The 18,499-nt window shown below is 40.5% G+C and overlaps 1 protein-coding gene across 3 annotated transcripts in view; it reads left to right on the top strand.

Moving 5' to 3' along the window:
- Positions 1-2,715: 2,715 nt before the first annotated feature.
- The window catches only part of Cadm2 (cell adhesion molecule 2), a 950,561-nt gene continuing 934,777 nt past the window's right edge, over positions 2,716-18,499 (top strand). For 2 of the 3 annotated variants that reach the window (XM_021184565.2, XM_021184564.2), the window contains exon 1: positions 2,718-3,375. In XM_021184565.2, the coding sequence (XP_021040224.1) occupies positions 3,315-3,375 (61 nt within the window). In that variant the 5' untranslated portion in view covers positions 2,718-3,314. Of the gene's footprint in view, positions 3,376-18,499 lie in introns of all 3 variants that reach the window. The other variant, XM_029470561.2, reaches the window with a different exon arrangement.

Below are 18,499 nucleotides of genomic sequence, written 5' to 3'. Positions count from 1 at the left end.
GCTTTACCCATAGAAGCCAGAATAGTGTAACAGATCACTTGAAATTGATGTTACAAGCAGTTTTGAGCTCTCATGTATCATGCAAGTACTGGAAATGGAACTTAGTTCTCCAGAAAAGCAATTAAGAACTCTTAACTGCTGAGCCATCTCTGCTACCCATGTTTGATACGTTTAAAAAATTAATTGGATTAGATTAATGACATCTAAGAATGCACTACTTTGAAAATGGAGCATCTCTGGTTTGGGACATAAAAATGATATTACTTACCAAATTCCCAGGGTTTATGATTTGGATGTTTCTCACCTTAAAACTTGAAACAGTTCCTGCCCCCTGTATCCAAGATGTTGGTGTTCATGTGAGTTTCAACTCATGAATAAAACTTTTAATATTTTCTTAAAACTAATTAATTTGGGTAGTTTGCTTCTGTACTTTACAGGTGATGTTTTTGGTTTATTTTCAGAAATGTATCTTTGAAGTTCCTTAAAATAATAGTATATCTTAAGTCCCTGGAGGCCTAGTGTCTTCCATTTGATTAGAATGTTGAAATTCCCCATGGAGTATCTGGCAAAATAATGCTAATGTTCAATGCTTTCAAAACCGAGTTTCCAGGAAGATTCCTGTCCAGTGAGTGCTGCTTAACATAGGAGATTCTGCAGTTCTTAAGTTCGTAGAATCACAGTTCTTGCCTGTGTGTTTTCCAACAAGAATCAAATGTAATCTGTTTCACATTGCCAGTCACCAGTGCTGAAATATTCCTGCCAACTGGGACAACTGGGATGTTGTCCTAAATATGACAAGTTTGTGTGTGTGTGTGTGTGTTCTTTTTTTCTTTTTTCTTTTTTTTTACCTTTCTGCTCATTGTAACCTTAGAAATGATCAAAGTCTACTCCTTTGGATGAGTCAAGGGGAGAGGACACAGGGTAATACAGCCAGAAAACGTGTACAAACTAGAACCCAGTAACCTTGACATATCAAACCGTCCTTTTTTTGACATTCCCATTTGTACAGTCTTCCTGACACAGAGCTGAAGCAAGGGTTATGGTATTAGGGCATCACCTTTTGATGCTCACTGCAGCTTAAGTGATAGCAGTATGCATGGGCTTTCTGTCTTCCCTAATGTCTAAAACTCATGGTGGGCAACTACCTTCAGCAATAATAAAACTTTCCCACCGTCCTCCTCCTTTCAGACCCTACTTGCAATTTTATTACTGATATGACACACCTTAATTTTGAGAACCTATGGAGAAAGGTGAGCAGAGATATGAATGGGTCATTAGCTAAAAGGCTTTAAGGGTTGGCTTATAAAAAGTTGCCGCAAAGGAAGCCGCAGTCTTGAGAAAGGGCAAAGGGCATCCCTATAGGTCTCTCCTTTCATCTTTGCCTCAGTCATTTTTGGTTGCAAGCTTCTATTGTGTGTTATCTAACAAAGCCGACCTATTTACATTGTGACTGATTCAACACACCAGAACTCTTCCATCATCTGCTAATTTGGTCCAATTAAAAACTGGTCATAGGGAGAAAAAACTACGAATTAAACTCGGTTAGAAAAACGTGTGAATAATTTGTCTTGCTCATTTAAAGCTGGACTTCTAAAACTCGTGGTTTGTATTAAGTGATTCTTCCTGACCACTTTATATCACACCCTCGAACGAAACACATTTCCTCTTCTTTCTTCTTAGGAGTATTGTTGGCATTTTAAAAGAAATTTTATAAGATTCCCTGTTATTTTTAATTAGGAAAAAAAAATCCTCTTCACAGCTACACTAGTCTTCGCAAAGCAGACAAACTATCGGGCCCCAGTTACATGTTTGCTCTTTACATGGTAAGAGAAATATTACCATCATCTTTTTCAGTTGAGAAGGCTTCAGAAATACCACCACAAAAGCATTATAAAACCAAAGAGACAGCTATGGGATTTGAACCGGATCTCAGTCCCTATACAGTCACTCCCAGAGCTACTTGGAGAAGTGGACGTGGTATACGTAAACTTTTTGAAGAAAAACAACAACAAAGTGATTTTTTTTCCTTCACTTCTAAATCTCTGCTTCCCCAAGTTCTTGCAGGCAGGTAGGTGTTCAGCGCCCTATACTTAGCCTCTCCCACGCCCTCTGTAATCTCTCCCTTTTGCGGCTGGGAGCATTGAAGATTGCTACTGCAGCTGGTGAGTGGGCAGGTGAAGCCACCATCTGCTCTAGGAGTCCAAATGCTCAGAAGAACTTCGCACCCAGGACCGTGCCCAGGCACATCGGATTCCAGAACCTAGGGGTGTGGGATGGGATGGTGCTGGGGGTGTGTGTGTGTGTGGGGGGGGTTAAAGATCCAGCTAACCCCGCCCCTCGCGGTGGCGATTGGCTGAATTCTTCTCCAGGGCTCAGCACCTGTTCCTGAATAGGGCTGTCTTCCCTGCAAGTTAGCACGTGGCCACCTTTAAGGAGGTGACACCAGTCCTGAGTGCGTAAAAGGGGGCTTCAGAGCTTCCTGCCCGAAGGGTCCTTGAGAAGCCTGTTTGTTTTTCCCGGCGCTTATCTCCTCCCACCCTTCTCTGTCATTGGCCCGGTGTGGTGGGTGGGTGTGTTCCCATTGGTCAGGGGGTGGAGCCTATCCCTGGCCAGGGTAGGGGCGGGGCCTTCGCGGCGCGGAGCTTGCCCTTGTGTCTGGTGCTCGCTAGAGCTGCTGCTGCCGCCGCCGCTGCCGCCGCCGCCGCCGCCTCCGTCGCCGCCGCCGCCGCCGCCGCCACTGCTGCTGCTGCAGCCGGAGCATCCGGGAGCCGCCGCCGCTGCTGCCACCGCTACCAAGCGCTGCTACCACTGCTACCCACCTCTTCTCCCAGGACTCTGACACCCGAGCGCGAGCGGCGGTGCTGCCAGCTTGCTGCCCCTGTCCCCCACCCCTCCCTTCCGTGACCTACCCACTCCTTGCAGCCCTCGCCTGCACCTTCCCCGACACCCCGGCATCTCCGCATCACCTGCCTGAGCAACCTCCGGGCGGGCTCTGGGACTTGCCTCGAGCTCCGTAAGGAAGGCAAGGTCCAAACCGGTGCCGGGCAGATCGGTTGTCGGGGCTGCACCACCACCAGCAGAAGGAGAAGAAACTATTTAGCCCACCGAAACCCCATTCTGCGGGTGCTCTGCCACTGCCGCTTTTGCTGCCGGCAACCAGCTTCCGCGCGGGTTCGAACACAGCAGCGGCGGTACCGTGGGTCCGGCGGGAGCCGGGGGGGACGACACCAGCGGAGCCCTTGCACTGTGTGGTTCGCTCAACCAGCATCTCCTTGCCCCCTCGATCCTTCCCCAGACCCTTAAAAGGAGGGACCATGATTTGGAAACGCAGCGCGGTTCTCCGCTTCTACAGTGTCTGCGGGCTCCTGTTACAAGGTAATCCCCGCCCCGCTGTGGGGAGCATCGCTTCACGCCCATTCCCCATCCTCGCCATTCCACCCCGTATTTCCACTCTCCCCTGGCAATCCCCCAGTGCCCGGCGGTTTCCAGTCCCTCCCCCTCCGCCCCGGTGCTGCAGGGGGCAGTGGCAGTTTGCACCAGCCGTTGCTTCTCCAGCGCTGGCTCAGCCCAGTTCTGGTAGCAGAAAGCTCCTTACGCGGCACCTTTCGCCTTTTCATTCACCTGAGCTGCCTTCATCCCACCCCACTCGATCCCCGCCAGCATCCCCCTCCCACTCAGGGTGGCTGGCAACTTGTGCCTGTCTCAACATTCCATTCTCCCATTCCCCCACCCACCCTCGCCAGCCACCTCCCACATCACGCTCTTAAGCGACCCTTTCCACCTCTTGTCATCTCTTTAACCTCCTCCCCTTTTAGGGTCGCCTTCCTCTTTCCCTTCTTCCAACCAGCATCTCATCCATGTGTCTTTAAAAAAGTGTGTGAGAGCCTGGAAGCGAGCTCCCGCGACGGCAAGAACAGCAGCAGCGGCGGCACCGTGTGCATTGCAATAACATCCCCGGGGTGGGGGGGTGGGGGATTGCGAGACGTGTCATTCACCTAGGAAGAGAAGGGAGACTTTGTCTGGTCTAGAGAGAGGAGAACGAGAGAGAGAGAGAGAGAGAGAGAGAGAGAGAGAGAGAGAGAGAGAGAGAGAGAGAGAGAGAGAGAGAGAGAGAGAATATGAATGAAACAAGAAATTTAAAACGGAGCGAAGGGACAATTTAAAAGACATAAATCTACTTTATCAACACATCGACTTTTTATTATCCAGTCTGCGCGGTTTGCTTTCTTTTTTGTTTTTTGTTTTTTTGTTTTTTTTTTTTTGTTTTTTGTTTTTTTGTTTGTTTTTTTTTTTAAGCAAAGAAATGCATGCACTCTGGCAGCTACTTCACTGCTTTGGATTTTCGCTCAGAATCTTTACCTGTCTGTCTATCCTCTGTCTGCCGCTTCTTTCCGTAATTAATATCATCCTTCAACGCGAAATGCAAAAAACCTTGCGTCTGCAATGGAGGGAAACCACACAAAACAGTTATGCAAATCACTGGTCCTGATGCAAAGCGACTATGGGATTTGGGTTCATTTCTCCCCTTCTCTTTGGAGGATGGAGGAGGTGGGATGTATGGAAGGGGAAGAAGATGCTAATTTTGAAATAAATGGCAAGGCGTGAGTTGGAGTGTATGGGAGAAGCACTTTGGGGTGGTGGAGGAGGCAGAAGAGGCGTGCATGTGCAGGACCGAAAGGCGGACGATCCTTGCTTTGAAGAGTAGTAGACAGGGATGCGGCTTGAATGAGAGAAACGGGAAAGGATGAATGCGAGATGATGGTCGATAGATTTTTTTTTTTTTTTAAAGCTGGGTGTCTCTTTTCTTGATAAATCTTTGTCCACCTCCAACTCTTCTGCCATCCATTGGCATTTGTGAGAAAGATTAGTTGATCAAATTTATTTGTCTCTGGGTTAAAGGAATGTGAAAGTAAGACACATGTAGACCCACCGGAGATCCAGACCCAAACCTTTTTATTATTATTATTATTATTATTTTGCAGGATTTAAATGAGGTCAATGAACCATCTTTCAGCAAGTTCTTGGAATGTAGCTTCGTTCTTGCCGTCTTCTGGGGGTTATATATTGGGACAGTATGTTATTTGTGCATATTTATGAATGTGAGTGAAATAATGGACAGGAAATTGCTGAATCAATTAACTAACCGTGTACAAATGTTTCCTTGAATATATCGAGGAGATTTTTAAACCTATTTTACATGGGATATAAATTTAAAATGTCATGTGCCAAGAAAGCAGCTAGTGCATTTTCCAGGCTCGCACCTCCTGCTCCCTTTTCTCAGCGCTCACTCCCCCACCCTGGTCCTAGTACCCAGGTGGCTGACGGCTTTCCTTGGATTTCTAATCCTGCCGAGAAAACATCCTCTCGGAGTCCCTAGTTCACCTCTCAGTAACTTGGATTTCTCAGCTGTTTCCTCCCTCCTCCCTCCCTCTGTGCGTGCATGTCTGCGTGCGTGCGTGTGTGAGTGGTGTGTGTGTGTGTGTGTGTGTGTGTGTGTGCGCGCGCGCGCGCGCGTGTTCGCGGGCGCGCGCATCTCGCGCGGCAAGCCAGCGCCTGCATGCACCGGTTATGGGAAGAGAGATGTGGGGAAATCAGTTAATTTGGTATTTGCGTTGGAAATCCCGCACGGCAAGGCATGGCATGGCTGGATGTGTTTTTCTCTGCCATTCTCGGTGTTGTGGCAATGACTGGTCATTGCACACGCGGCTGGGCTGGTCCAAAGAGATTATTATAGAGTATGTGGCCACGCACTGCACTTGGGGGTTGCCTCCTCGCTTCCTTCAACATGTCTCTGTGAATTGTCTATTCACTGCACTGAGAAGAACTGTCTGCTTGTGCCTCTCTCTCTCTCTCTCTCTCTCTCTCTCTCTCTTTCTTTCTCTCCCTCTCTCCTCTCCCTCCCTCATTCAAACACACACACACACACACACACACACACACACACACACACACATGCACACTCAAAGAGGGGGTTGGGGAGCTAGCTCTGGGGAGAACTGAATCTTTCTTAACCCAGAAAGGAGAGATTCCATCATAGGCATGGTCTTACTGTGAATGTAAACCAGTGACTGAGTCAGAGCTGCTTTTCCTAACAGATAAGGGGAGTTGGGGCTGGGAAGAGGTGTGAGTTTGGCAGGGAAAATGCACTACTGCAGCAGCTGCAGCAGCAACAACCTCAGGTTCCAGTAACAACTAAGTAAATAAATATCCTCTACAGCAGCCAGGGAATGAGCATCAGTTCCATGATGCCTCATGAACATCTTAGTCCATATTAAAGAGGAATAAAAAGAAGAGAAAGGAGAGAGTGCAAGCCTACTTCAACTGTCTTTTCCCCTTCATTGCTGCCACCCATTTATCAAACACTGGCTTCTCCAGGCACATCATACTTTGTTGATGTTGTCAGTTCTTCCTCAAACAAATTGCTCACGCCTGCCTTTTCTTCCTTTTGGCGGTAAACATTGCTTTTGGGTTCTGATTTATGTTTTCCCACCAGCCTACTGTTTGATTAGGTCTTGGCTAGCCTGGGCAAAGGCAGGCTTTATTTTCTGAACACAGATTAAACACACCCCAAGTCTTTCCATGTACGGGGAAGAAAGGTTATGTGGGGATCTAGTGAAGAGCTGATGTTGGAGAGGGGGGAGTCTGCCCTGTCTCCTCCTTTTTATGACTAGGCAAAGGCTACAGTCACTAAGTCTGTAGCTTCTTATTTTCTAGCGCTCAGTAAGTGACTGAATGTCACTTACTGAGAATCAAGTTCTGTATTCCTTAAAACATTATCTCTATTTTTTTTACAGTTTGTACCACACAAAAGAGACTTTTAAAAACACATCTTCTCTGTGCTGCAGTGTATTTTTTTAACTCTCCGCTTTACACTGTCACTATCTTCTTTTCTTTTTTAACATTTTCTCAAAGCAAAGTTATGATTTAATTTCTTAATATGAGGAAGAATAAGCCAACAGTCAAGCAAATCTTGTTAAAATTAAACCAGGGTTGTTTCAGGGGTGGTTTTCCTGGTGCTCTTCAAAATTACTTTAATTTATACCCAATGTGTCCATTCAAAACAAATAGATGGAAAATATATATCAATATTTGTTTCTGACCAAAATATAACTTGGAAAATAAAAGAGAGAGAGAGAGAGAGAGAGAGAGATTCAACTTTAAGGTTCCAAGTGTTTTCTTTTTCTATATCAAGGAAGACAGAAAATCAAGAGGAAGAGAATCACAGTAAACTGTAGCATAAGAAGTGCAAACACACATGCTCAGTGCTTGTAACTAAGAGCTCCTTGGGCCATGAAATCGATGCTGATTAGTTCAACTCTCCTAAAACCACATCACCTCCCATGGCTGGAGGAGCACTGCTGAGATGGAGAGCCCTGGGCACACAGGAAACAAGCCCAGAAAGGAGGAATAACATAGAAAGTAAAACAGAGAACAGATAAGCGCCACAATATCTGGTCTCCCTAAATTCATTCATTCATTCATTCATTCATTCATTCTCTCTCTCTCTCTCCTCTGTCTCTCTCACTTAATCTTACTGAAAATGTGTAACATAAATATAAAGGTTTTTAATAGCTTTTCATGAGGTATTCTAATTAATAATTTGCCATACTTGCTAATAAATACCTTCAGATTAACACCACAGTGAATATACATCTTGCTTTGGACACGTAAGTTTCGGGAACTTCACCAGATGTCTTATAGAAAATGCACTGTATGTTAAATATCATTACCATCACAATAACGCTTCCCAAATCTCTTACTTCTTTTACACGTACACAAATAACGTAAGTCCTGTCAGGATATTTCTTATGATCTGGGAAGCTAGCATACCACCCACTTACTTCTCCCTTCCTCCATAACAGGAACTGGAAAGAAGTATCTGTAGGTAGGAGCCAGAGTCTGACTGGGTGAAGCAGCTGTCAGCTTCAGGAGCAGCAGTTAAGAAAAATCCTCCCTGCAAAGGATTCTGGGTCTCTTGGCTGTTTCTTGTCTCACAATGAGGAAGATTGTTTCAGGGCTGGTTTCCTATTTCTGCAACTATCAAAACGCTGCAATGCTGTAAAGCAGCATGGATGAGCAGCATCCACGATCCGAGGATTCATGCCCATGTCTTCCACCAGTAGATCTGAAACTTTAAAACTGCTTTCTCTGCCATGAAACTGGGAGATTGAAGAGTTTTCCTTAAAGAAAAAAAAAATTACTTCAATCACTCCAAGAATAAAATTTAAGTTAAAAGTTGTTGGATGACATCCTAACTATGTATTTTAAAGTGGCCCGGAATAAGCATTGCTTGCTGTCACCCTCCCCTTTAAAATAGGAAGCCTACTAGTACGATGCCTTCTGATAAAGAACAGATGAATCAGTTAATCAAAGGTCCCGAGGATAAAGAAATAGTGTAATGTAGATTTCCACAGAATGTGGTTATTGTTATTGTTTATTGTTATTATTACTATTACTTTAGTTTCCTGACATGTGTCCTGAAATGTGCTGAGAAAGTTCTTACTTCAATGCATTTCGCTTCATGAAACAACTTGGCAAAGTCAATCCTTCTATCCTGGTGTCGGAGTAGGTTGAAGAAACGGTGAAACCGGTCACAAAACCCAGTACCACAATTCCCCAGATGAAGGAGAAGGCCATTGTCACATTGGTAGCTATACTTCTAATTTACTCTCTTGATTGTTCTTGGAACCAGTGGTAAAAAAAATTAATACAGACTCTCCAAGGACGAATTCAATGTACACATCTGTGCAGTTTTCATCCTTTGCTTAGTAAATATATAATAAATCAAATGGCAGTGGACAACGTGCGTCTTCCAGGCAGTCCTGGTAGTATTTGAGTCTTTGCCTCATAATATAGCAGCACACATGCTTTATTACATAAAATATAAATAATAATATATAATATATATATATTATATATAATAAATATATAAAAAATTGGTATTTTGTAGGCCTAAATTTGTTTCTTAAACAGTTGTGTCTTAGACAAAGCTTAAATGTAAGCAATTATTGATATTTATGGGCGTATGTACTTTTCTACGATTTCAATTTAACTAATTATTCTCAGCATCCTTCCCTACCAAGTTGGTTATTTTTTATTTTCCAAGATTGAAAATTCCCGATAATTTGTGTCGAACTAGATCGTAAACTCATTCTTTGACCAAAAAAAAAAAAAAAAAAAAAAGAAAGAAAGAAAGAAAAAGAAAGAAAAAAAAGCATAATTTAAATTTACTGGTTTAACCTAAAATATTTAAAAGGACAAGTTCAAGTTCGTTGCCAACATTTTATTTGAAAATGTCAAGGTTTTGGAGTATACTTCTTGAAGAACTAAAAAGGCATGTTCCCTAAATTCCTCCTGTAAAGAGGTGGTGAGGATTACCCTGAAGCTGGAGGCACTGAAGCCCCCTGCTGTGTGATGGTGCTAATGACATCTTAGGTTTTATATGTTCAGCAGCAGCAGACAAACACCGGAAAGCAGTCATGTGGCAGGAGAGGGAGATGTGAAGTATTTTCCTAGCTTATGGCAGATGTGAACAAAGCTTTAACCCTTTAAAGCCTGAACTGTTTCAGAGTGTGTGATGGCACCATCTCATGGCAAAACTAAAGGGGAAGCAGGCTGTGTGTCAAAGATTCATAAATAACTCTTAGTAAGATTAGGTATGTTTTCATTAAGTCCTGCTGAACATTTGACTTTCTTGGAAACCATCAGGCTTGTGGGTCAATTTAATGAAGATGAATAGTGAGTGGCCTTATAGTAGGAATCCCACACTTCACATGAGCCAAGCCTCCTCAGTGAAGTGTTCTGTGAAGAATTTACTCTCTCAGGTTCTGTCTTGCTGCAGTGTTTCCTATTCTACACAAAACAGACTTCGTTTTTGTTTGCTTGTTTGTTTGTTTCCCTGTTGTTGTTGTTATTTTTACTTATTTAATTTTAGGAGAGACAGGAATTAACCTTTTAATCTGTGTTCAGATAAGTCGGTGCCAATACGTGGCATATGTTTTTATGAGTCCTCATTATTGAATGTTGGTTTTCTGTAGGAATAGTCGTCAAATGAGTTCCTAAAAATAGTGAGATCTAAGCAACTACTGTTATTTTCAGCACACCATGAAATCCTATCAGATGACAGTCAGGAACACAGTTCTGCTTGAATTCCACTTGCTACAGAACAAAACCATTTGACATATTGTGCATATTGATATCTTTTACCCAAGAAGTGAGCCTACAAGCTCCTCTTAATGTAGTTGGTGGGTTTTCTTAAGGGGATATATCATTGCCTTCATCTTAGAAAAGGTATTGTGTTTGAACATTATGCAAGTAAATACTCTTCTTAATTACACATGGAATAAATAAAGTCAAAATAAGCAGAGAGATGACTGAGAATGGGAAACAATCCTAAGGTACCTCACCATGAGTACGCAGAGGCGTTCAAGCTGAAAACGTACCGCTACGTTTAAGGATAAAGGCCAAGCTTGTTAGGTTTTCAAATCATGAAAATTTGTAACAATGATGTGTTTTATGAGAAAGAGATGCCTCAGCTTACTCCTTATTTATTTATTTATTTATTTTCTTCTTCTCTTTTAACAAATATGTTTTCCTTACCAGTGATAAGAAGGGGTTCTTCCCCTGAAAACAACCAAATTTGAAATCTGGAAAATTTCAATAGGGTTGAAAATTTATTCGGGATCTTTCCTGCTTTTGAGAGTAAATCATCAAAACCTGCTGCTGCCTGACTAGGTGAAAGACCGTTACCAGGTCTACCTCAGACAGTGTTGGTCGTTCCTGAGTCCAAGGATGCTTTCCAGGTCTGAAGTCAACATGAAGACGGTTGTTGTTCACCGCTGGGATAACTCTCTAGGAGTGAGCAAATCAGTTCCCCTCGGATATTTAAATTATTTTCTACCCACTTCAGTACTTCAGAGGTACATCTAGTCAGACTTGGGGATAATTTACAAAATAAAAGTAAACGTTCTTTTACTTCTAGGAATACAAAGCATTGTGATTGAGCAGTGGCAACAGTTTCAAGTTACAGGGAAATAAAAGGCCCTTTAGAGGCTAATAATAATAATAATGATCATAATAATAATATATATACATACACACACACACACACACACATGCAATTACAGATACATTGCTTATCCTTGGGAACAAAATGGGGAATCACCATTCTTGACAAAGATAAAGATGTTCTGTGGAGAACATGGTGCTTTTTTTTTTTTTTTTTGAATCTATGTAATTTATAAAGCCAATTAATTTCCTCTAGCAATGAAATATTTTTGGCATCTGGGATATACTTGTCTATGTTTAAAAATGCAGGTGCTTTGATAGTGCTTATTTAAACATCAGAGCCTGGAATATACCGTGTATAAAATATACTTGTACTTTCTTCAGAATTTTATCTTTTATTTCAGCTTGCCCCTTATTCCTCTTCCTGTAGGAAATGCCCATGATATGTGTACTTCAGGTTCAGTTTTATACTTAATATATCCTGTGTTCCAATCTGTACATATAAGCTTACACTGAAATGAATAACCTTAAGTTATAGATCAGAATATATACATTAAATAAATAAAATGTATGTATATATACATGTATAACTATATACATATATTCATATGTGTGTGTATTTAAAACCAAATAAAATTATGCACAAAATTTAAGTGCCAATCCTTTGCAACTGGTCTCCATTTTATTTGTTGAAGTTTGAATGGTAACCTAGCTTGCTTTGTGCTCTCCAGGAATATAAGAACCCCTTTCTCTTACCATCCTACTGACCTGGAATAATGCACATTAAAAGAAAATAATGAAGGATAGTGAATAGTTAAAGGAGAGGTCTTTTGTAAAATGGAAGTTTCTGAAGATGTACAAGTAATGAAGTTTCTCAACCACCAAAGGGCAGCTCTCAATGTTTTGCAGTTATCATTGCATTTTAAAAAAGAGCTCCACCACTTTCATCTAGTAATATAAATGGGCGCAGGGGGGCGGCGGGGGGGGGGGGGCGAGGAGGAAAGGAATGTGAGTCAGCCAGCCAAATCTACACAGCAATGCCTGGCAAAGCTGACTAAATTAGCATATGCTAGGCTGAGTATTTCCCTCTGTTGTTACATAATCCCTTCCTAATAGGAAATCAGTTCTCATACTTAACCCTTTTGGAAAGATGAGAATTCTCTAGTTGTTATACTTCTGGCTTTGCTTAGTTTATTTCCTCACAAATTGTGTAAATCATCTATTGCAGGGCTTTTATATCAAGCCCCCACTCCCTTTTCCACCCAGTCTCCTGTACACAAACGTTCCATTCTGTGTTCAACTTCAGAATTCAAGGAGCAACGTTTCTATAGCTTTCTCTGAGAGGATCTAATTAGCATCTGAGTCTGCCTTTACTCATGTGCAGCTTTCTTTAGAAAATACATTAGTTCTATGAAGCTTCCCCGAGGATTCATAATACTCTAGTTTGTTACACGTACTCTGATATTCAGTGTGCCTTAATTATGCACGTGGCCTCATTTCAAAGCCTTCTCGGGGATCATATGGGATAGAACAGGGGTCTAGCTGTAAGTTCACTGTCACTTATTAATGTGTAGGTGGTATTCGGAGGAGGATGTTTCTGGAGGCAATTATATATCTATGGAACCAATATAGCAAGCAGTTACATTCTGCGTTTGGTAGTGCCTCTGCCAAGGCAGAATTAAATTCACTATTGTGGTACATAGAGTATCTGTTGTTTCCAAGTAGTTTTTTGCTCTAGGAATGAAGGAAAAATGATATTAGAAATGTGCATTGTTTAATCTGAATAAAAGACTGCTCATTTTACTCTCCCTCATGAGAAGGAGAATCAAAATTTGTTCCTATGTCAATAATCTGCTCCTAACTAGCCCATTAACACATTTTGCTGTTGTGGGGTCCTGATGTTTTTGCTGGTTACCGTGTGAGGCTATAGATTTTTGGATAGCATTAATTGCCTGCAATCTTTATGGACTGTCAAATGTCAGTGCAATGCCAAAATTGAGACATGTTATTTTCTGGTTTTTATTTGCATGCAAGTGAAACACTGTGTGCATTTAATGAGAGAAGAGAGGGTCTTAAAATATTTTTATTCTAAATCTTTTTAAAGAGACCTAACCTGTGGATGGAAAATGAGAATTAGCTTGCTTCATGCATGCTATCACTCATAGAAACAAGTTGCTTGCACCACCTGATATTCAAAGTGCTTTAATATTCATTGTATTCTTGTGCTTACCTGCCTTGCCATGCTTTATATATATGCCATAAGAGACAGTGTATTAATCTGTAAATATGACTTTTAAAAATTTATACGTAGATGATGAAAACATTTTTAAAACCGACAGATTAACTATTTAAGTGAAAGATCATTTCGTTGTTTTACACTTGCATATTTTAAAGCCATTTACAGCTTAATAACTACTGGCACTCTCCAGTAAGCATTAGACTTGTCTGATGTGTTTGCTTTAATAGACAAAAGAGTGTCATTTGCCCTTTATTGATTATCATGAGCATTTTTGTCTTTCTAGTTCTTGAAAGGTCCAAACCTTTTATTTTGTCCAGTGTATGACCTATGTAACCCTTTCACATGTTTTAAAAAGAGAATTTAGAAGGTTATGTACCTAGATCCCCTCTAGGATCCGGCTACCTCCAGAGTGCAAGGCAGACACTGTAGTCTTCCTTATAATCCAAGCTTATCTTACTGGGTCTGTATCTTTTAAAAAATAAATTTCATTCCATTGATTGGTTAGCTGCCTTGTAATACAATTAATAATGAAACAATTCTCTAATAAGATTCAGAAATTTATGTGTTTATAACACCAACATTGCCAATATCGTCTTCTAAATAGAATAAACATTGTTAAGGATAGTAAAGAATTCTAAGAGCAAATGTGCTCCACAAAACTGTACACTGACATTGTTTTCAGGCCTGGCAGTCAGTTCAAATTTGTACTGCACACATTCCTCTCAAGCTCTGTGTCTTTCTGACTTCTTTGGAGTAAACACATCTTTATTTTATTTATTTTTATTTTATTTATTTTTGTACTTCCTACAGATTTCTACTCCCAGTTCCTCAAGTGTTCCTGAAGATGAGTTTGTTTAAACACATACATGCAGGCACCTCTCCTTATCGGTCTCCTAATAGCTGTCATTTCCAGATGCATGAATCAACAAGGAGGAATTAAAAACTGACCTTGATCCAAGAGATTATGAAACCACTGACCTGCTTTTCTTATTGCCAAGCTACGGAGTAGGCATTCTCTGATTAGTCTCTAAAGTAGGGGGGCAGGGATTTTAGGTGCATTCTCAGTTAGCCTACAAAGCTGCTTTATAGCATTGTGCAAAAATATTGTTGTCGTTTTTTAAATGCTTAGTCATGCTTCTTCAGGTGGAGACTCATGCGAGTTATGACGCATCTAGTTTGTTTCTCTTTTAACATTTGAATAGCAGAGGAAGGTAGGATGAAAATATTCACTGCTTCTGGAAAAGCATTTTAAATATCATCATGAGACCCCCCCAAGAGGAGAGAGAAAAAAGGCCCTAAGATTTGCAGTGACTACATTTCAGTGTGAAGTGTTTTAAGAATGCTTTTTCTAAAAGTCCCAGTGAAATGCTGCTTTTCTTTACAGACATTTTCTTTTCCTTTTTTTTTTTTTTTGACTGTTCATGACTCAGTGTTTGAAAATAAGTTATTAACTAAGCTAAGTTAATGTTTACCAGAGGCCAGATGCTCAACCCATTCCATCACACTGTTGGAGAAAATCCCCTTGTAAATGAATGCTCAAAGTAGACTCAAGTTGCTGAATTTACTAAGTGTTCTTGTCACTTTCTGGAATTGATATTAAGAATTATATTCTTCCAATGATTTTACTAGTATTGCAGCCTTGTTTTTATTAGAGTGAACCATAGGACAAAAAAACATCCAGTGCTGTTTGGCTACAGCTGATTCACTTTCCAGACATGCAGGAAGAAAACCTGGTTTTGAAGGAGTTTTTGGTTGACTACTATACTCATTTACAAAAAATATTTTGATATGTTACTGATTTGTGTTTGTCAAGACAATATCAATGATATTAGTAAAGATGATATTGCAGTAGAATTGTCTTTAAAGAAAGATTTTTGTCTAAGTAAAACCCATACTAGATAATTTTCTGTCTGCTTGTTTCTTTTTATTTGGCTGTAGATTTATGATAGATTAGGTAATATTAATGATGTTTTAACACTATCATTTATTTCATTCACTTACATATCCTAGTTAAGACGGAGGCATTAAAGCATGAGAAGTTTATTGTTTGGAGGTCTTAGAGAAGTGACAAGTGATTTTAATTTTAAAATTTGTCTCATTTTACCCAGTTTTTAGGTTAACCTAAGACAGAGTCTCATGAATGCAGAATGTATTATCTTGAAGGAAATGCTAGCACAAATGGACCTGCACAAGTTAATATGTTTAATGTATGTGGGCAGACCAAAGAGACTTGTGTGTTATCAAAAAAGAAAGAGAACTGGGGAGTGGGGGGGAGGGTATGGGGGACTTTTGGGATAGCATTGTAAATGTAAATGAGGAAAATACCTAATTTAAAAAAAAAAGAGAAAGAAAGAAAGAAAGAAAGAAAGAAAGAAAGAAAGAAAGAAAGAAAGAAAGAAAGAAACCAGAATATGTTTTGGTAGAGGCCGGGCATGGTGAGGTATGAAGTGAGGTGTTTTATAAAAAAGATAAGAAGCCAGGAACAGGTTTGGTGAAGGCACAATATGGTATGGGGGAAGAGTGAGTGTGTCTCTACAGGTATCGCATAGGACAGAGTTTAATTAGGGAGGGGACTTGAGAAGGGAGGGGAGAGAGAGAGAGAGAGAGACAGAGACAGAGACAGAGACAGAGACAGAGAGAGAGGGGAAGAGGAGGAAGAGGAAGAAGAGGAGGAGGAGGAGGAGGGAGGCAAATAGCCTGTTTTATAGTAAGCCAGGCCTACCTGACCATTGCCAGGTAACTGTGGGGCGGAGCCTACAAGGGATGCTAACAAGACTCATTTCTTCTAGTTTAATAATGGCCTTACTGTCTGATAAGATAGTTTTTCCTCTGAAGACTCCTCACTCCGCCATCCTGTGACAATGTGACTGCTTGAAAGAGGAGTGTGGTTGTAGTGCGCAGGACTCATCCTTGATGTCAACAGGATGCAGTTATTACTGAATAGAGCAGCTCCCATGAAGTGGAAGTGCTGGTGGCTGGTGGCATGTGTCCTCAGTTTTCCCATGAGAATTGTTTATTTCACAGAAGAAAGGTATTAAAAGTATTATTGATTTGAGTGAGACTCAGAATTCAGAAACTTCTCTGAAGCAGAAACACATTATGGAGTTTTTGTAGGATTCAGCTCTCAATCCACCACCTTAGCAGCCTTCAGTCAGTGAACTCTCTTGTAGCATGTTTTTGTCTGGGTAGATTTAGAGATTGGAATGACTGTTCTCTGATGTCTAATTGGAACTGTAGAGATAGGGGATTGGATCTCCCTTACCACTTAAAGTCACTCTGCAGTACAGTCAGCATAACATTTATCTGCTTTTGTTTAAAAAACAACAACAACAACAACAAAAACCCTTCTATATGCCATTTATTCATTATTCTGAGATTAAATTTTGTACTCAGATATATGTGTCAATGTAAGAATTAGAGTCTTTTCATTCTCTCTTTGTACATTTTGTCAATTAATTTTGTAGCCACCAGCCTGATTTGAAGCTAAACACACCTCCCACTTATTAAATTACCCATACAGCGCATTCCTAACGTTCCTGCTTTCAGTATTGGAAAGATAGCTCAGCTGAGAACCTGAGCAAATGATGCTGTTGCACAAGACTTACATCTGGTTCTCAGCACTCCCTCAGCATCTCACAGCCTACTCTAACTCCAGTTCCCATGGACCAAACATCCCCTTGTGTTCTCCTTGGGCAGTACACATACACTCATGCAGACACTGACTTGTGTACAATTTCGAAAAAGTTAAGACTTCTTTATCTAGTAATAATTTTTGTTATTAGAATTAAATCGAGTACCAATTTGTAATTTTGAGTTTAGTATCCCTTCCTATTGAATCAGTGTTCATATAGCGTAAAATGTGTGTGTGTGTGTGTGTGTGTGTACATATAAATTTTACTAACCTTTAATTTTCTTAAGCATAATTTATTCATCAACTGTTTAAATCCTGGGCATATGGTTGAACAAGGATGAAACCGTCTCTGTCCTTATGGAACCTCCAGTCTATGGAAAACACATAATAAAATATCAAGGGATGTAACACGTCCTTTTTTTTTTTTTTCCTTTGAGAATTAAAAATAAAAATTCTGTTCCGATAGCAGCATCTTTTCAAAAGTAACAGAACGTGGCCATATCAACCAGGTGTTGAGATCAATGATTCGTCAACAATGGTATAAAATTCACTGGGCTCTTAACATTTCTTTATTTAAGGCTGGATTAAAGACCTCATTTCTTCCAGTCCTTTATCCTGAAAACATTCTCACTATGATTCCAGTTTCTTTCTTTCCTTTTTTTTTTTATTAACACAACTTGAAAGAAGCTGACAAGTGAACAAGAAATATTCAAGCACGCTTCTTCTAACTGATTTGTTCAAGAGGATGATGCATTTAATTTCATAAAGGCGCAGCAGGCCAGAACAGTGGATGACCGGGTCAAAGAAGAGAATGTGGGTTGGGGGGGAGTTTAGAAGGAGGGGGAATCTATGTAACAAGGAACAATATTTAGGTTTTCAGAGCTGGAGTTCTGCTTGAGCAATTCTGATGTTACCAGCCACTGTCCTTTAAAGAGTTGCTGTGCCTCGGGGAACACATTTAAAGTGCCCTCCTTGTTTTGTGTCATAAATATATTTTTTTTTCACACACACACATATATGTCTATATATACATCAGCTCTTGCTTACATTATGGAGTGTTGTAGCTGGTTACAACCTGCACTTCAACAACATGGCTTTTTGAGTCTGCCTATGAAACATGATTCTTGGAACCTACTTTCCTGCAGAGGCGCCTCTGAATTTAACTAACGTCTGAGCTACACAGAGAACAAAGCTAAGGAGGACATGAACATGCCACTTAACAACTTCGAAAATAAAGTCTCATAATAATTTAAAAAATACAGAAAAGAAAATGTATAACCACAAGGGCAAACTAAAAATATTCTTGATATTTTATTACTTCTTTCAACATTAAACTTCAATAACTTGAAAAGGGGATGACATCATAGTCCTAAGAGAGTATGTGTTGTTTTTCAGTAAAATTTGTTACTGGCTAGTGCTAAACTTGGAACAGACATTGTACATATAATAGATAAAGTCACAGCACTCTATTTTTCTTGCTATATACTTGAGAGATTGTAATGGTAGTGGCCTAGCGTATATTTAGGGACTTATTTATTTGGATTACATTCAACAGTAAAATGCACAGTTAGAAAAAAAAAAACTTCAGCTTACCCATTTTCTTTAATTTTACCTTCTTTTTT

This window comes from Mus caroli, unplaced genomic scaffold (genome assembly GCF_978045245.1).
Source record: "Mus caroli unplaced genomic scaffold, Mus_caroli_1 scaffold_17, whole genome shotgun sequence".
NCBI lineage: Eukaryota > Metazoa > Chordata > Mammalia > Rodentia > Muridae > Mus > Mus caroli.
Note: the sequence above shows the minus strand (reverse complement) of the source record. Positions and strands in the feature narration are given on the sequence as shown.